The 19,676-nt window shown below is 34.9% G+C and overlaps 1 protein-coding gene across 1 annotated transcript in view; it reads left to right on the forward strand.

Moving 5' to 3' along the window:
* LOC6048691 (putative uncharacterized protein DDB_G0268364) overlaps nt 1-18,969 on the forward strand; it is a 90,193-nt gene extending 71,224 nt beyond the window's left edge. Inside the window, exons 6-8 of the mRNA XM_038265684.1 lie at nt 634-721; nt 10,352-10,440; nt 18,293-18,969. Coding sequence (XP_038121612.1) covers nt 634-721; nt 10,352-10,440; nt 18,293-18,796 — 681 coding nt within the window. The 3' untranslated portion in view covers nt 18,797-18,969. The remainder of the gene's footprint in view (nt 1-633; nt 722-10,351; nt 10,441-18,292) is intronic.
* The last annotated feature ends 707 nt before the right edge of the window (nt 18,970-19,676 follow it).

The raw sequence follows: 19,676 nt of genomic DNA on the forward strand, positions 1-19,676 counted from the left end.
TTCGACTTGACGACTTGTCGATCTTTCGATCGAGAACGGGCTGATATTTTGAATTTGATGTTCAGTACCAAAAAAATCAAATCAAATTATTCGCTCTACAGCATTGCCTTGACGTTCCCGATTGCGAGATTCCTACTCGAAACTAGGTGTCCAAAGGCATAATTTTTGAGGCAATTGCAAACCCCTTTTTACACCTTAGCTTCCATCCACCCCGGGATTCGAACTGACGACCTTTGGATTGTTAGTTCAACTGCCTACAAGCGACTCCACCGAGGCAGGACCCAGGGAGACGACTTCTTCACCTGGACTGAGCTAACGATCTAACCTTCTAGGTAAGACTGGGGTCAAAATTTACTTCCCCGTCCGACGGAAGGCGTGGTCAGACAAATCTCGTCTGGAAAAATGCCTCGGGGACCGTCTGGGATCGAACCCAAGCCGACTGGGTTGAAAAATGTAATTGCAAATTTAATACTTTGTTTACAGATTAACATAAACAACCGCAAATTTAAATTATTTCAAAGTTTTAAACATAATACATAATATAAATAATAGAATTTTTTTAGGCATTTAATGCTCTTCTAAAGCAAGTACGTGTTGAACAACTCTCAATAACTTTAACTCTCCTCTTTCCAGTATCCTGTGGTTCCGACGGCCGCAGCTCCCCTCTACGCAACCGCTTCGACGTCCCCGAACCAATTCTACCACCAGCCGACCAATTATGGTGAGTGTTTTAGAGCTCTGCAATTTTTCCTGTTCAATGTGTTACGGTAGGAATCATGTTGGTTGTGTTTTTCATTTTAAGAACAATTCCTAATTGTCGGTAATCGCATTGTTTCCCGGATATTTGTGGCAAAAAAATGGCATTCTAAAAAAAACCAATCATTTGACTTTAACTGAAACTGTGAGAAAATCTGCAACAAATTTTCCGTCTGTTTTCCCCCCGGGTTTTCAATACCACTGAACGACAAACCGCACCATTCATCGACCACGGATTCTCTCGCGGATTGTACAGCAGCAAATCGATGCTGTATTTGCGGTTGCACAAACATGATTGTGGGTGGGACGATAGTTTTGAATGGGGTTTTCATTAAACTGCAGCATGGCTTCCAATTGTTGGCGTTGTGGCTGATAAAATGACATTTCTTTGTTTCATACGTTGTACGCGGTTTATGTTGTACGGATTTGAAGGGATTTGAACATTATGCTTTAATTTTTCGTCTGTTTTTTAAAGTAGAGCTCTCAGTTTTGGGTTAAAAATTAATTGTGTCACTTCAACCATCGTTTCATCAAAAACATAGGTAAATTGGTAGAGTACACTTCGAAACATTAAGCACCAAGAGCACCTTCATCTCGGAGTACAGAACTTCCGAAAACAAGCCACATCTTGGGTAAAAAAAGCATCTCATCGATCGCCCCATGTGTCTACGTGAAAACAAAAAAAAAAAAAAAAAGGAATATCAAGCAAACTTCTCCTCTCAGGTGACCCGGACACGCTGACCAACTTCAACACCAGTCCGCGCCCAACCGGATCCGGCTTCAAGCCGTACAACCGGAAAACGCACGTCAAACCGGTCATCGAGTACGACTACGACCGGGATCGGTTCACCAGCGGGGAAGAACCGTGCGAGGACGACATTTACGTCTACAACCCACCCTCAGTGGACAAGAAGAAGAAGAACGGAACATCGTCCTTCGATCGGAACCTGCAAACGCTGATCCGGACGTACGGAGTGGCCACGGCGCTGCTGAGGGCGTCCAATCAGGCTGGGGATAAGCAGCAGAAGAAGAAGAAGCCTAAGCAGAACGGGGCGAATGGGGACAACACCGATCGGATTCAGTTGATTCATCCGCCCTCGGATGGGGATAAGAAGTTGAAGGCCGGGAAGGGTGGGAGTTCGAACGGGCGGAAGTACTACCACTACCATTACGATCATGATCACGATGACTACCACCACGGAGGGGATGGGTACGGGTATGGGCGGCGGGGGTACGACAAGCACTCGTACCGGAGGACTTTGGATCGTTAGAGGTATGGTTTGGGTTGGTTGAATGGGACAAATCGGCTCTATTACCCTAATAACATGAGATTGTGTACTTGTGTACTTAATCATCACACTAAATTTCAAGATCAATTGGAACCGACCTTCGCTCTTGCGAGTATCTCGAGAGTTGACCTTACAAAAATTGAATGAAAATTTTCCAAAATTGTATGTAAAATAAGATTGTATAACACTTTTTTCCAGAATATGATTTTTCAGAACAATTAGTGATATTTAGGAAAAAAAGAACATATAACATATGAGCTTTTTTTGAAAAGTTCTCTCAGATTTCGGTCTTTCGATTTTTTTTTTGTATTTTTTAATCCGACTGAAACTTTTTTGGTGCCTTCGGTATGCCCAAAGAAGCCATTTTGCATCATTAGTTTGTCCATATAAATTACAATACAAATTTGGCAGCTGTAAATACAAAAATTATGTAAGAAAATTCAAAAATCTGTATCTTTTGAAGGAAATTTTTGAACGATTTGGTGTCTTCGGCAAAATTGTAGATATGGATACGGACTACACAAGAAAAAAATGGTACACGGTGAAAAAAAATTTGTGACTTTTTTGAACTATTATCACTTAAACTTGATTTGCAAAAAAAAACTATTTTTGTTATATTTTTTTATATGTATTAGAGGACATAAAATGCCAACTTTTTCAGAAATTTTCTAGGCTGCGCAAAAATCTTTGAGCGAGTTATGAATTTTTTAATCAATATTGATTTTTTCAAAAAATCGAAATATTGGTCGCAAACATTTTTCAACTTCATTTTTCGATATAAAATCAAATTTGCAATCAAAAAGAACTTTAGTGAAATTTTGATAAAGTGCACCGTTTTCAAGTCAAATCCATTTTTAGGTGACTTTTTTGAAAATAGTCGCAGTTTTTCATATTTTAAAAGTAGTGCACATGTTTGCCCTTTTTTGAAAAAAATATTCTTGAAAAGCTAAGAAAATTTTCTATATTTTGCATTTTTAAACTTTGTTGATACGACCCTTAGTTGCTGAGATATTGCAATGCAAAAGTTTAAAAACAGAAAAATTGATGTTTTTCAAGTCCCACCCAAACAACCCACCATTTTTTAATGTCGATATCTCAGCAACTAATGGTCCAATTTTCAATTTTAAAATATGAAACATGGGTGAAATTTTCCGATCTTTTCGATAATAATATTTTCAAAATTTTTAAACCAAGACTTACATTTTAAAAGGGCATAATATTGAATGTTTGGCCCTTTTTATATGTTAGTTTTGACTAGAAAGTTTTGAAAGCATTGTTTTCGAAAAGATCGGAAAATTTCACAAATATTTCATATTTTAACATTGAAAATCGGACCATTAGTTGCTGAGATATCGACATTAGAAATTGATGGATTTTTTGGGTGAGACTTAGAAAACATAAAAAAATGAAAAACTGCGACTTTTTTCAAAAAAGTCACCTTAAAATGGATTTAATTTGAAAACGGTGCACTTTATCAAAATTTCACTTCAGTACGTTTTGATTGCAAATTTGATTTTACATCGAGAAATGAAGTTAAAAAAAATTTACGACCAATATTTTGATTTTTTGAAAAAAATCAGCATTGAAAAATTAATAACTCGCTCAAAGATTTTTTGCACAGCCTGGAAATTTCTGAAAAGTTGGCTTTTTATGTCCTCTAAATCATATAAAAAACTATAAAAAAATAAAAATAGTGTTTTTTTGCAAATCAAGTTTTAGTGATAAAAAGTTCAATAAAAAAAATCATCAAAAATTTTTTACCCTGTACCATTTTTTCCCAGTGTAGACCGTACCCATACCTACAACTTTGCCGAAGACACCAAATTGATCAAAAAATTCCTTCAAAAGATACAGATTTTTGAATTTTCATACATCATTTTAGTATGGCCAGCTGCCAAATTTGTATGGAAAATTATATGGACAAACTTATGATGCAAAATGGCTTTTTGGGCAATACCGAAGGCACCAAAAAAGTTTTAGCTGGATTAAAAAATACAAAAATTAAAATTGAAGAAAAAATACTGATTTCGTAGAGAATTGCTCTTCTTATCCAATCTCGTTAAAAACAGTTTGCTTTTTTAATTTTGGTCATTGGGCTTAAATATGACTCAGAAAATGCTATAACACAATTTTGTCAATTTTGTCAATTTTGTCAATTTTGTCAATTTTGTCAATTTTGTCAATTTTGTCAATTTTGTCAATTTTGTCAATTTTGTCAATTTTGTCAATTTTGTCAATTTTGTCAATTTTGTCAATTTTGTCAATTTTGTCAATTTTGTCAATTTTGTCAATTTTGTCAATTTTGTCAATTTTGTCAATTTTGTCAATTTTGTCAATTTTGTCAATTTTGTCAATTTTGTCAATTTTGTCAATTTTGTCAATTTTGTCAATTTTGTCAATTTTGTCAATTTTGTCAATTTTGTCAATTTTGTCAATTTTGTCAATTTTGTCAATTTTGTCAATTTTGTCAATTTTGTCAATTTTGTCAATTTTGTCAATTTTGTCAATTTTGTCAATTTTGTCAATTTTGTCAATTTTGTCAATTTTGTCAATTTTGTCAATTTTGTCAATTTTGTCAATTTTGTCAATTTTGTCAATTTTGTCAATTTTGTCAATTTTGTCAATTTTGTCAATTTTGTCAATTTTGTCAATTTTGTCAATTTTGTCAATTTTGTCAATTTTGTCAATTTTGTCAATTTTGTCAATTTTGTCAATTTTGTCAATTTTGTCAATTTTGTCAATTTTGTCAATTTTGTCAATTTTGTCAATTTTGTCAATTTTGTCAATTTTGTCAATTTTGTCAATTTTGTCAATTTTGTCAATTTTGTCAATTTTGTCAATTTTGTCAATTTTGTCAATTTTGTCAATTTTGTCAATTTTGTCAATTTTGTCAATTTTGTCAATTTTGTAAATTTTGTCAATTTTGTAAATTTTGTCAATTTTGTCAATTTTGTCAATTTTGTCAATTTTGTCAATTTTGTCAATTTTGTCAATTTTGTCAATTTTGTCAATTTTGTCAATTTTGTCAATTTTGTCAATTTTGTCAATTTTGTCAATTTTGTCAATTTTGAGCATGCATGAGAGATCACCCATGGTTGCCCCTCCGTTGCTGAACAGAACCGTAATATCCTTTCAGCACTACTGATTATAGGCTTCGACGATCTAGTGGTGTTTCCCTTATCAACAGCATGTATGAATGCGCTGAAAAGATAAAACACCATGATTGCTAAAGCTAGATCAGATGCGAATAGGTAACAGTCATTGGCCACCAACGGCGCCCGCCATGTCAATTTGTAGACCTCGATTTTAAGGGACGGGAATGTTAGTTAGCGCAGGTTGCTACTAGGGCAGCTGATTTACTCTGTGCTTACACCCCACGAGCGCCAGAAACCTGAAAATTGTGTTAGTAGGGTAGGGTATATGGTCAGGATTCATCATAGAAGATGATGATGCGACCCAAAATCGAATGTTTTGTTTGGAGAGATGATGTATTATTCTCAAGGCAAGCAATCGGATGCTGCGGATGAGACATTTCCCGATTATTGATTGTTAAATTTTAAATGCAATGATTTAATCTTAAACAGCCGGCTGTGGAAAGATATAATCAAATAATGTTTATTTATAGTATGGGGTGTTGAACGTAATGATTCAATGTTAGCTTGGTTTGAATTTTAAATATCTTAACTTGTAATTCATGAGGTAATAATTGAAACGTTATGCAACGCGACGCTTCGAAGCTAGAGGACTAAAAAACCGCTTTATAATAACACATGTTACCGTGCCTTACGAGTATCTATACTTAAGAAAGGTCTTTTGCGTGTTCTTCTAAACAAGAGTTGTTTAACCAATTACCACCGGATTATTTCCACTCTTCAAAATATACGCATCAAATCACAAAGCTTACAATTGAATTATAATGAATGATTAACGACCGCCGGTATTATTTGTATTTAGTGGATGTAGTTTAAATTATTTAAACCGTTCATTCTTAGACAGCCGGCTGTGGAAAGATTGAACCTGAATGACTGGAAATAGGTAAATAGCAAAACAGAGACAGCCGATCAACCTTGCAACGATGTTGCTGAATAATTGTACGCGTTTTTTTTTCGAAAATCACAGTTATCTTGCCCTAAAACCAAGTTATTAACAGTCTGGACCCGATACCTGATTTTTCTGCTACATTCTTATTGGAATATAATATCAACTGTAACGGGAATTGCAAGCACCGGGTCCTGACTATTAATTAATACTATCCACACTCATTCATTCACTCACACAACCAATCACACACAAAACTAACTAATTACTGTTCAAGTGTCTTAATTTTTTGCGAAGTGTTAAATTACGTACAAATAATGCGACATGGGCAAAAATGCAAAAGATAGTTCGAACTCTTATTTTTATCATTTGCTTTCTATATCTTTTCTTATTTGAAAAGCCAATTCTTAAAATGGATTTGATGTAATAAAAGAACAACCCTGTCCAATTCCATTCACACTTCACACTCATACAAAAATATTCAAATTGGAATTCGCTCACCCGGTTGCATTGCAGTATGTTTGGGTCACCAGCAGCACACAAGTGGCCGTCTCTCGCACAACCCAAACTGAAAACAGTGCCGACGCCGCTCGCTCTCTCACTTTTAACCACTGAAAGCACACTTTTATATCGCGTTTCCCCGTCAAAATCTGTCGAAGCGGTCAAGTCAACGAGTCATCGCCAGACCAACACCACCGCATCTCGTCGTTCACGCCAACACACTTCCGCTTCTCTTTCCGACTTCTCGATCCCAGAACCACAACAACACTACGAAACGCCTCACTTTCTTCGACGCATCCAAGAAAATATCAACGCCGACAGCAAATAACATATATCTATCTATAGATTGGTACCACTTTTGTTAACCATATAACTCGAATTCAAACACAAATTTCTAGTTAAGAAGCAACCGTACACGCGCAACCCTGTCAACCAAATCGCACTCCCACCAATCAATGAAAGCAAAACAATAACTTTAAAGCTTTTTTCCCTCCTCTCTCGCCAGCGAAAGCTCTCGCTCTTCTGATTTGACATAACAACAGGAACAACGGAAACTGAAACGATCTGAAAGCTCACACGAAAAAAATCGTAAACAAAACCCAAATTCGTTGACACAAAATTTGATAAAAATGCGTCTAAATCACTTGAAATCACATAATCTCCAACTTATTATAAAGCAACACAACTTATTCGACCGATTAAACACTTATTTGACACGGGCCGGCTCCATTCCACCACAAAATCAATGATTTATAACGGAGCAAACACACGACGCACTTGACCTCAACCAAACAGTAGAGGCCTCCATTTTTGTCAATTTTGTCAATTTTGTCAATTTTGTCAATTTTGTCAATTTTGTCAATTTTGACAATTTTGACAATTTTGACAATTTTGACAATTTTGACAATTTTGACAATTTTGACAATTTTGACAATTTTGACAATTTTGACAATTTTGTCAATTTTGTCAATTTTGTCAATTTTGTGATAAAATATTTGAAAAAACATTATGTTTTTTTATTCATACGGCAGGTACACATTTTTTAAAAGTTTTTGTCTCCCCCCCTCAAAGTTATCCCGAAAAATCAGGGGTAAAAAAAATATTTTTTTCAAAAAACTTCAAAATTTCAATGAAAGTTTAAGTACAGTCAGCTAAAATCAATTTAAAATGCGTTTCCCTGCGTTAAGAACAACTTTCAGCATGTTTGAGTTGATTTAGAAATCTCTTGATTTTTTTTAAATTTTCGATATTTTAGCTTTTTTCGCTATAATTTTTGTTTTCGTCAAATTTTTTATTTTTGAAAATAAATAGTTGCAAAACATATGAACTAGTGTAAAATGCATTTTAAAACACTTTTTACGTGCAAATGCTGAAACTGTGGCTTATTATTTCAATATTTTATAAAAACATATAAAACACAATAGATTATAGGACCTTTAGAAAAACTCTAGAAATTAATGATTTGGTGACACAATTTGTTATCTCAAGTATTTGGTTTTTTAACTGTTTTTTTTAATTTGCAATCAGGATTACAATATCCTTTACAATGAATTTTAATCTTAGTTTAATTTTTATCTTTGTTTAACTTATTTTATCTAAATTTGAAAATAATCATTTTTAATTGTTTTTGCCCCTAACTTTTAAGCAAAATACGTTTTTCAAGAATAAGATCCTGATCGTTTGTCTCAAAGACACCAATGCCCTTAATCTTAACGTGTGACCACAATCAATTTTGTCACGCTAGATTTCGGTTTCGGACAATTTTGCGTTATTTTGATATTGAATTAGATTTGAGCGTTATGTCTCCTAATTTTCGAACTTTCAACAAATTGTTGTTCTGCTCAAGGATCAAGTTTTTTTTTTATCTTGCCAAACCTTTTCTGAGTTCTTATTCGCGCTGGGATATGATAGTTTACACAATTTAAATTAAAAATTTATTGGAAAATAGAGATACTATTTTCCAATAAATTTATTTTCATGAATAAAAATTATCCTTCAAAAATTAGAACTCGGACAGGGAAAATGCTTTACACACCAGTTCCTAAGTAACTAAACAAAACTGTTTGAAAAAAGAAAATTTTCAACAAATATGTTGAAAATATAATTTTCAAACACTGTTTTGATTCAAGTCTAAAAACAATGGCTTGCAATTTGATTTTTATTTTGTTTTATTTTTGAATACCTGCTAAGGTCAATATTTCAATAAATTTATTATTTTGATGCTGAAAAAATGTAAAATAAGTTTTTGATTAGAATCATTTATTTAAGGTCAAGACCAGCTTGAATAATTTCGTAATTTCTGAATTTCTGAATTTCACATGTTTCAATGAATACACAAATCAAATTGAACTCAATTCAAAAAACTTTTCGATTACCAAACTCCAACCAAATTTTAGTTCGCGAAACAAAAGCCAACCCACAAAACTTCAGTCCAAAGAATTTTCTTCTCTTTTTCTCCTCGATGCAAAGATGTTTTCTTAATTAAAGCTCCCACCCAAATCCAGGAGCTGCCAAGCAAACAAAAAGAAACCAAACAACGTTGAGGCTTCTCTTGGAGCTTCCTGAATAGAATTGTTTCACCTTGAAGGTATCTGCGGGCGAAGGTCGTAATCAAGATTTATGCATCTCAATTAAACAAAAACTCTCCCACACACACACACCTCACACACAATAAGTGGAAAAGTGAGAGAACAATGCGAACAATATGGGAGGGGAAATGGAAAGAAATCGAAAAAGCAGAAAAGCCGGAAAACTCTTTCGCGGTGGCGAGATTGGTTCTTTTTCGCGCGCGCGGCGCCCTCCAGATGAAGACAATAGCCCACAAAAGAGGGTGAAAAGTCCGTAGTCTTCCCGCCCCCCCTCCCGGCTGGGGTTCATCCTACTGCCTATTTGTTTGGGATTTTCCGCGGGTGAATTTTTCAACAAACGAGCGAGTGAGCGGTGAATGGTACAACTTTTGCCTGCGAAGCAAAAAAGTCGAAGACAAAAGGATGGGTAAATCTGTTCTTTCAGTGCGATCGTTATTTTTTTGTTTTGGATTTTTGAACGGAGAGAGTTGGCAGGGAAAAAGTGGAAATTGGGAAATGGAAGTCGCGGTGATGACACGGTCGAAGGAGGAACATGTTGCTCGGCATGCAACAATCGAACAAAACGTGGTTGCAATCGATTGAAACCATTTGCGAACAATAACGATTATCTGGATGAGATTGCAGCCGTTTTAAAACCGTTTAAAAAATTATTTTCACCAAAAAGTGTAAATTTACCAGATATTTTTTTATTATATTTCTAATGATAAAATAAAAAATAGGTTGTTTGTTCATTTGGATAAAATATGTTGACTAAAATAATAACAATTCGCAAACATGATATCATAGTGCAAATTGTTAATCAAAATTACCCCTTTTTGCAGTAATAATGTTGCGCATCATAGTTCAAACACGTTCACGTTGATTTGATTATTTGAATGATACAGAAATAAACATTTAATAATGCAATCATCAAACGTAATCAGATTATTTGATTAAGCTGCGGTGCTGATAATCCACCGTCCAAAGTAAACAAATCTGTTTTTCCCCCGTTATCACCCACGCTTCTGACTTTTGCAGCTCTGTTAATTGCGAATATTGTTGCAGATTTTTCCTGCTTCTATTTACCTACTTTTAACCTCGGTCGGAGTCGCAATTAATTTTATTAATTTACACACGCCACGGGATATTTTCCCCCTTTTTTTAAAATAACTTTGTTTTGTTCTTCACATCCACACACAGCTGCCTATCCGGTTCCGCTGGCAGCCAAACAGATTGTGTCCACCGTTCCGGCACCGACCCTCGCCACCCCCGCCCATCACCAGCATCATGTGAGTATCAGCTGCATTAAATGTATTTATATTTCCAGTAAAAAAAATATTTAAATTTGATTTAAAATGTTTAAGGTTGAGACATTACATTACAGAAAATTCACTAAATTTACTAAAAAGATGAATTTCACTCCTGAAAGTTTCATGAAGATATTTCGTTACTGATATAAGTAAGAGACGATTTAAGTACACAATTTCGCCATGCGCAAAACGAACTGTCAAATTTTCAGAGCGTTTTCTCAAAACACTGAGTTGATTTACGGGTGCCACGATATCTCGAGATGGGATTGACCAAATTGGCTGAAATTTGGGGTGAAGACTCCCAAGAGATATCCCGTGAGCATGACAAAGCCCGATTACTAAGTTTTGCTATTTTTAAAAATACAAAAATCAAAAACCAACGATTTTTATGTATGAAAATATTTTTATCTTTTTTTTTTAAATTAAGTTTTTGAAAATCGGCGTTCGTCATGCACCCAGGACCGGTTTACAAATTTTCACCAAAATTTTGAGCCAGTTTGGTCGAAACAGTGTTTTTTGAAACTACTAACTTAAAACAGCTATATCTCGGGAATGGTACATCCAAATGTCTTCATATTCATTTTGTTAATAGATGAAAATGTATATTTTAATGCCCTGCAAAAAGATTAAAAAAAAAGTTTCAATATGTGCTCATACCAAACTCTGCATTGCAAATTATTTTGAATGAATATCCCACAACAAATCAATTCAACGAGTCAGTATTAGTTTTTATTTCCTTAGTCAGTTTGCTCAACTACTAAACGAATCGATTTAGATTAGTTTTCATTTTTCTAATGTTTTTTTTTTATAAATCTTGTTATCTTGTTAGTTTTTTTTTGTAGTTTCAAGCGTATTTTTCGATTTTCTTTTTTGCCTGTTCTTTTTTGCATATTCTGGAATATTACGAAAATTATTGCGAATTAATTTTAACATAACATATAATCTTATAGATGTTACAACACGGTTTTCAACAACAAAGCTTGATTTTAAAATGTTATAATTATTTTTATTGAAAAGTTCAGAAAATTTCGTAAAGGTACAATTTTTTAACATTGAAAATCGGACTAATAGTTTCCGAGTTATTTTAAATTAAAAAACGTTACTTAATCCACCTTTAGGTGGTTGGTGCCTTCCTCACATTCATAAAGTCAATGCATTCAGTAAAAATAGCAACATTCCCCCTTAACATGTTTGACAAATCAACTTTATTACTCATTTCTTTTGATAGGGTTCGCAGTCGTTCAATATTTATGGCTATCGGTAAGGTCTGATAAAAAACCTATCCAACGATAGTTCGCATGGCAGATTCAGACAAAATTTCTATCACAATATTTGAAATCCGGCCTCCAAAAAGTGTATAAATAACACTTAAGTGCTGATAACTTTTGATGGGGTTGTCAGATCCTCGATGTTTAGGCTCATTTGAAAGGTCTTTCGATTATCTAACTAATGATGGCTCGCATGATGAACCCGGACATCCTTTTCATTGAAATATCTAAGATCAAGCCTCCAAAAAGTGTATAAATAACACTTAAGTGCTTATAACATTTGATAGGGTTGTCAGATCCTGGATGTTTTAGGCTAATTTGAAAGATCTTTTTAATACCTTTCTAGAAATGTATAGCATGATAGGTTTCCTTGCAAATCTTCCGAACATACGCCAAAATCGTTGTTTGAGCATTACTTTTGAAGTACTTAACTAAACTTGTTGATTTTAAATAGAAACCTATGGGATACAAAGACGGATCGAATGAGACTAATACGGTCAAAACTCGTTCATCCAGTCCGGAGATAATCGAGTGACAATTTTTTTGTCCACCCACTTACACACATCCACACAGACATTTGCTCAGTACAAGAATCTGAGTCGATATGTATACGTGAAGGTGGGTCTACAAAGTCAAATAAATAAGTTCATTTTTCGAGTGATTTTATAGCCTTTCCTCAGTAAGGTAAGGAAGGCAAAAAGCAGAGGCTAAGTGACACTCAAAAAAAAACATCGATTCGAATTATTTGGTAATGGGACCATCCATAAACCACGTGGACACTTTAGGGGGTATGGCGATTGTCCACGATCCATACAAAAAGTTTTTTTTTGTATGGACAATTGTCCACGAAGGGGGGGGGGGGGGGTTGAGATTTCCAAAAAAGTGTCCACGTGGTTTGTGGATGGTCCCTAAGCTGTATCTCAGAAACTAGTTTTCAAAGTTCTGGAGAGAAACTTATAGGAAATTTTCTCAGCTTTTTTAACATGTTTTTTTTCGTTTAAGATACAGGATTTTTTTCAAATGCAAAAGTACGGAAAGAAATCAAAAATGAATACATAATGCTAGTTATAACTTGAAAACGGTAGATTTATTCAAATAATAGAAATTATTCCAATGAAAATTTTCCAGAAAAAAAATATGATAAAATAAAAATGATAAAATGTATATCTTCGAAACCGGATTTTGCAACTCTCAGAATATATTTTTGTAGTCCCCTAAAACATTAAAAAAATCGAAAATAAAAAAAAAAATATATTTTTGGAAATTCGACGTTAGCTGAAAAAAAGCTGAACAAATTATAAGTATAGTTTTTTCGTTGTTTGGTAATGTATTTTGGGAGATTAAAAACGAATTTTGGGAGATATTTTTAGTAAAAATACGGAAATTTTTGAGCAGTTCTCTACGGAATCGGTCTATTTTCTTTAATTTTAATTTTTGTAAATAAAAACGGCTGAAACTATTTTGGTGCCTTCGTCATGCCCAAAGAAGCCATTTTGTATCATTAGTTTGTTCATACAATTTTCCATGCTAAAATGATATATGCAAATTCAAAAATCTGTATCTTTTGAAGGATTTTTTTGATTGATTTGGTGTCTTCACTGCAAAAAATGATACACGATAAAAAAATTTAATGATTTTTAATTTTACTTTTTTGTCACTTAAACCTGATTTCCCAAAAATTCGCTATATTTATTTATGTTTTAATTTTCTGTTATGTTTTAGGGGACATCAAATGCCAACTTTTCAGAAATTTACAGAGTGTGCAAAAATTTGTTAACCGAGTTATTAATTTTTGAATCAATACTGATTTGATTTTCAAAAATCTAAATGTGAATCGCAAAAAAAAATTCAACCTCGTTTTTCTATGTAAAATCAAATTTGCACTCAAAAAGTACCCTAGTGAAATTTTGATAAAGTACACCGTTTTCAAGCTATGGCCATTTTTAGGTAACTTTTTTTGAAAATAGTCGCAGTCATTCATTTTTTTTTTAAATAAGTACACATGTTTTCACACTCCTGAAAAAACATTTTTGTAAAGCTGAGAACATTCTGTATATTTTGCTTTTTTTACCTTTGTTGATACGATTCTTAGTAGCTGGGATGTTGCCATTCATAGATTTAAAACAGAAAAATTGAAGTTTTTTTTTAATGTCAATATCTCAGCAACTAATGGTTCGATTTTCAATATTAAATCATGAAACATTCGTGAAATTTTCCGATCTTTTCGAAAGCATTATTTTCTTTTTTTTTAATTCAAGACTAACATTTCAAAGGGCTAAAAGTTCAAAATTACGCCTGGGTGACATAACTTCCAAAAATATTTGCAACAATCTTGTTTGAATAGTGAAAAACTGCAAAAAGTAACGAGAGTAGGTCGAAAAGCTAAGTGTGACGAAAATGGATATATTTCCTCCAGTTATTATTTTTTTTTTTGAATAAAAACCACATTTGTCACAAATTTTTATTTTTTTTTTATCATTTTTCCTTTACAATTTGAGTATTTTTTATAAAGTTTGGTGTTTTGTAAAAAAAAATATATATATATATATTTACATAAGGAAAGAATTGGGACTAAAATGCTTATTTATATCAACAGAACAAATTATGAAAATTTAGCATATCTCGAAAAACACACTATTTTAAATAAAATTGAGTCTATTACAAAGAAAACGATAATAAAGTTTAAATGCAAACAAAAAATCGCTTTTCGAATCATAAAAAAAAACTAACCTAATCCACCTATGTGGTTGGAGCCTTCCTCACAACAATGGCTGTACACAAGTTTCATCTATTTTTTAGATCCGGCTTCCAAAAAGTACATCGATATCACTTAAGTGGCCATATCTCGATACAGGGTTGCCAGATCTTCAATGTTTTGGGCTCGTTGGAAAGGTTTTTTGATAACCTTACCAACGTTGGGTCGGATGGTGGATCAGGACATAGTTTACATACATTTAAGTGAGATCCGGCTTCAAAAAAGTACATCAATATCACTTAAGTGGCCATATCTCGAGACAGGATTGCCAGATCTTCAATGTTTTAGACTCGTTAGAAAGGTATTTTGATAATCTAACCAACGATGGGTCGGATAGTGGATCCGGACATAGTTTACATACAGTTAAGTGAGATCCAAATATATGTGAAAACACATTTTTATACATAACTTTTGAACTACTTATCGAAACTTCAATCTGCATAAAACTCGATCTATGGGACCCTAAACCAAGTCGAATGCAACAGGTTCGGGTCAAATCGATTCAGCCAGTGCCGAGAAACATGAGCTAGTTTGTTGGTCACATACATACATACACACACACATACACACAGACATTTGTTCAGTTTTCGATTCTGTGTCGATAGGTATACATTAAGGTGGGTCTACGACGTTTTTATACGAAGTTCATTTTTAGAGCAGGATTATAGCCTTACCTCAGTGAGGAAGGCAAAATCAAGTTAAAAAACGTTACTTAATCCACCGGAAGGTGGTTGCTGCCTTCCTCCTAAAAGCCTTGCAACCACACACTACGAAAGCTTTGGCTAACGCTTACTTAGTAAAGACACTATACATCTGAGTGCTGCCATCTAGGTATGATAAATTTAATGAACCATTTGAAAGCACTGCAGTGTTTGTGTGCGTGCACTGAGCGTAAAGTTCCGACAGCTATCCGCCGGAGCTTTCAAATTATGTAAATAATGACCCTTTTAGTATCAACCAAAACAGTTTTTCGAACATATCTTTTAAAGTACTGCACCAAGCCGGATGAAATTTAAAAAAGACTTAAAGAACCTGAAGGCAAATCCAAAAACATAGATCCGGACAAAATCGGTCGAGCCAGTTCCGAGAAAAGTGAGTGAGAAAAAAAATTCTACGTCCATCCACACGCACAGACATTTGCTCAGAATTTGATTCTGAGTCGATATGTATACGGGTAATTCTCTACCAACTCACACGAAATCGGGAAAAGTTGCCCCGACCCCTCTTCGATTTGCGTGAAACTTTGTCCTAAGGGGTAACTTTTGTCCCTGATCACGAATCCGAGGTCCGTTTTTTGATATCTCGTGACGGAGGGGCGGTACGACCCCTTCCATTTTTGAACATGTGAAAAAAGAGGTGTTTTTCAATAATTTGCAGCCTGAAACGGTGATGAGATAGAAATTTGGAGTCAAAGGGACTTTTGTGTAAAATTAGACGCCCGATTTGATGGCGTACTCAGAATTCGAAAAAACGTATTTTCATCAAAAAAACACTAAAAAGTTTTAAAATTCTCCCATTTTCCGTTACTCGACTGTAAAAATTTTGGAACATGTCATTTTATGGGAAATTTAATGTACTTTTCGAATCTACATTGACCCAGAAGGGTCATTTTTCATTAGAACCAAATTTTTCATTTTAAAATTTCGTGTTTTTCTAACTTTGCAGGGTTATTTTTTAGAGTGTAACTATGTTCTACAAAGTTGTAGAGCAGACAATTACAAAAATTTTGATATATAGACATAAGGGGTTTGCTTATAAACATCACGAGTTATCGCGATTTTACGAAAAAAAGTTTTGAAAAAGTTGGTCGTCATCGATCATGGCCGTTCATGGTCACCCGCGACAGACACGGACGACGAAACAAAGAGAAACGCAAAAAGTAACTTTTTCAAAACTTTTTTTCGTAAAATCGCGATAACTCGTGATGGTTATAAGCAAACCCCTTATGTCTATATATCAAAATTTTTGTAATTGTCTGCTCTACAATTTGGAGAACATTGTTACACTCTTAAAAATAACCCTGCAAAGTTAGAAAAAACACGAAATTTTAAAATGAAAAATTTTGTTCTAAATGAAAAAATGACCCTTCTGGGTCAATGTAGATTCGAAAAGTACATTAAATTTCCCATAAAATGACATGTTCCAAAATTTTACAGTCGAGTAACGGAAAATGGGAGAATTTTAAAACTTGTTTGGTGTTTTTTCGATGAAAATACGTTTTTCGGAATTCTGAGTACGCCATCAAATCGGGCGTCTAATTTTACACAAAAGTCCCTTTGACACCAAATTTCTATCTCATCACCGTTTCAGGCTGCAAATTATTGAAAAACACCTCTTTTTCACATGTTCAAAATGGAAGGTCGTACCGCCCTCCGTCACGAGATATCAAAAAACGGACCTCGGATTCGTGATCAGGGACAAAAGTTACCCCTTAGGACAAAGTTTCACGCAAATCGAAGAGGGGTCGGGGCAACTGCTGTGTGAGTTGGCGGAGAATTACCCAGGTATTTTGTTAAAAAAAAGGGTAATCAAGATACGTTGTCCAGATCCCTCTTTGATTTGCGTGAAATGTGACCTAAGGGGTAGCTTTTATCGCTGATCACGAATCCGAGCTTTGTTTTTCGATATCTCGTGACGGAAGGGCGGTATCCCTTTTCCTTTTTTGAAATTAAAAAAAAAGAATTTGGTGTCAAAGACTTTTGTATAATTGGACGCCCGATTTGAGAGAGTACTTATTAATCATAAAAAATGCCCAAATAAGTTTTATTCGTTAGAGTTTTACAATGTACTATATGGATCTGCCATAACTCAGAGTTATTTTTTCATTAGGGAAATTTTTTTATTTTATGATTTGATGGTGATTGTGATTTTAAAATGTTGTTTGTTATTTTTAAGAGCGTAATAATATTCTAAAAAGTTGTAGAGCAAACAATTACAAAACTTTTTATGTAGAAACATAAAAGGTGATTGTAACTACAGTCGACTCTCTGGTTGTCAATATCCAAGGGACCGTCGAGGAAGAGAATCATCAGTTTACAGAACGATGCAAAATGAAGACTCGATTGAAAATATTTTTTTTGGGTATCAAACCCAGCTATGGGAGAGAATCATGGCAACGTCCATCAAACAAAAACAAACTAATGTCAAACACCCTTCAAGGCTTTGTTTCGCCAAGAAAAATGTCTATGCAAGCCATGAGAAAGTAGAATTATTGACAACCGGAAAAGATTTTTGAAGCAAACAGAATCCAAGGGACCGTCGAGGAAGAGATCCTTCAAACAAGGGAAAATATCGAGGAATGAAGATAATTGAAGTATGCGGATTGAAGGGACTGAAGAATTCATCGATAGATGGATAATTATTGATATCGAGAAGATCGACAGCCAGAGAGTCGACTGTATAACAAGTTTTCGTGATATTACGAAAAAAAAGTTTAAAAATAGTTAGTCGTCGTTGATCATGGCCGTTCATGGTAACTCTCGACAGACGACAGACTGAGATTTCGAAAAAAGAGTCCTCGTGGTTTATGGATGCTTCCCAAGTATCATTATGTTTCATCAGCCTATAAACTTGCTTTAAAAATGAATTCCCAACAGAAAAAAAATCAAGCACCAATTGAAAAATTCCCTTTTGTCCACAATATGGTACGCAACGGCACTTATTCAGAGCCCAAGATATTCGATTTAATTGCCACACAAAAGCGTATTAATTAATTAAATCTGCAAACAAAGCCAGCCATCCCGGGGATAAAATTCCACCATCTTTTTTTTTTCAATTCAACTTCCATTCCATTTTTCCTCCCTCCCAGCTCAAGCAGTTAATCCCGGTGACGACCGCCACGACCACCCACCACCACGGCAAGGGGATCAGCTATGCCACCTTCACCCAGCAGGCGAATCCGGCCAGCTTGGGCCACCTCCAGCAGCACTACCTCCAACAGCAGCAACACCAGCAACAACAACAGCAGCAGCAACAACACCAACCACGCTACCAGGTCTACTCGACGGTGGCCACGCCGCAGAAACAGACCCTGGTGTACGGTCCAGCTGGGCAGTCGTCGATTCCGGCGGCCATTTACGCCACGGCACCGACGCACCTGCAGCTGGCGGCCTTTCAACAACATCAACAACAGCAGCAGCAGCAGCAGCATCAGTCGGTTCACTACGGAACGCACCTGTTCCAGCAACAGTTGGCCCAGTATCAGCAACAGCCAGCGTACGTGGCGCCCCTGGCCAAGATCAACTATGGCCAGGTTCAGGCCCAGGCGGTGGCGCTGCAGAAGGGTGGTGGCTACTACCATCAGGTGCAGTAGAAGGTGCAGGTTTCGGTCCAAGTTGAAAGATCGTTGAAAAAAAAGCTCCTTGTTTGGTGGTTTTTACCCTTTGTTCATTCATTTCAACCCTGTCCTCTGTTGTTTCATATTTATTAGTTTTTATTTAAGTTAAGTTTTAATGTGAAGAAGTTGTTAAAAGTATTCAAAAAATATATTTGTTTATGATTTGACGAGTTGTGAAAATTTCCCCTAAAAACAACCAGATGAGCAATTCTTGGAGACATCGGTAACCGATGAATATTCGTGATTTATGATTGGGCTCAAACTTGGCATACGCGTTCGGGATGCCCAAAGGAGCCACTTTTTCTAACCCATGCGCCCATACAAGCCTCTACACTAGTTTTAAGGGTGCGCCTTAAAAAAAAGATTGTTTGGTGTCTTAGGCAAAGTTGTTAACAAGGGTAAGGATAATTTGGGGAAATATGGTTACATTCTTTTCAAAATACCCGTTTTTTATTTCACAGTTCAACGCAAAAACATTTTTGAAAATTTATAGCTTTTGATATGTTTAAGATGACAAAAATCTACGGCACAGCTTAATGAAAATTGGTTTGCCCAATTTTTCAAAAAAAAAATTATTTTTTTTTCCCCAAATCTCGAATCCTGTGCATGACTTGCATGCTCTAGTCACTTTTTTGTAAATGAGCAATTCTCTACGAAATCGGTCTTTTTTCTTCAATTTTAATTTTTGTATTTTTTAATCCGGCTGAAACTTTTTTGGTGCCTTCGGTATGCCCAAAGAAGCCATTTTGCATCATTAGTTTGTCCATATAATTTTCCATACAAATTCGGCAGCTGTCCATACAAAAATGATATATGAAAATTCAAAAATCTGTATCTTTTGAAGGAATTTTTTGAT

The sequence above is a fragment of the Culex quinquefasciatus genome, chromosome 3, assembly GCF_015732765.1.
Source record: "Culex quinquefasciatus strain JHB chromosome 3, VPISU_Cqui_1.0_pri_paternal, whole genome shotgun sequence".
Classification (NCBI taxonomy): Eukaryota; Metazoa; Arthropoda; class Insecta; order Diptera; family Culicidae; genus Culex; species Culex quinquefasciatus.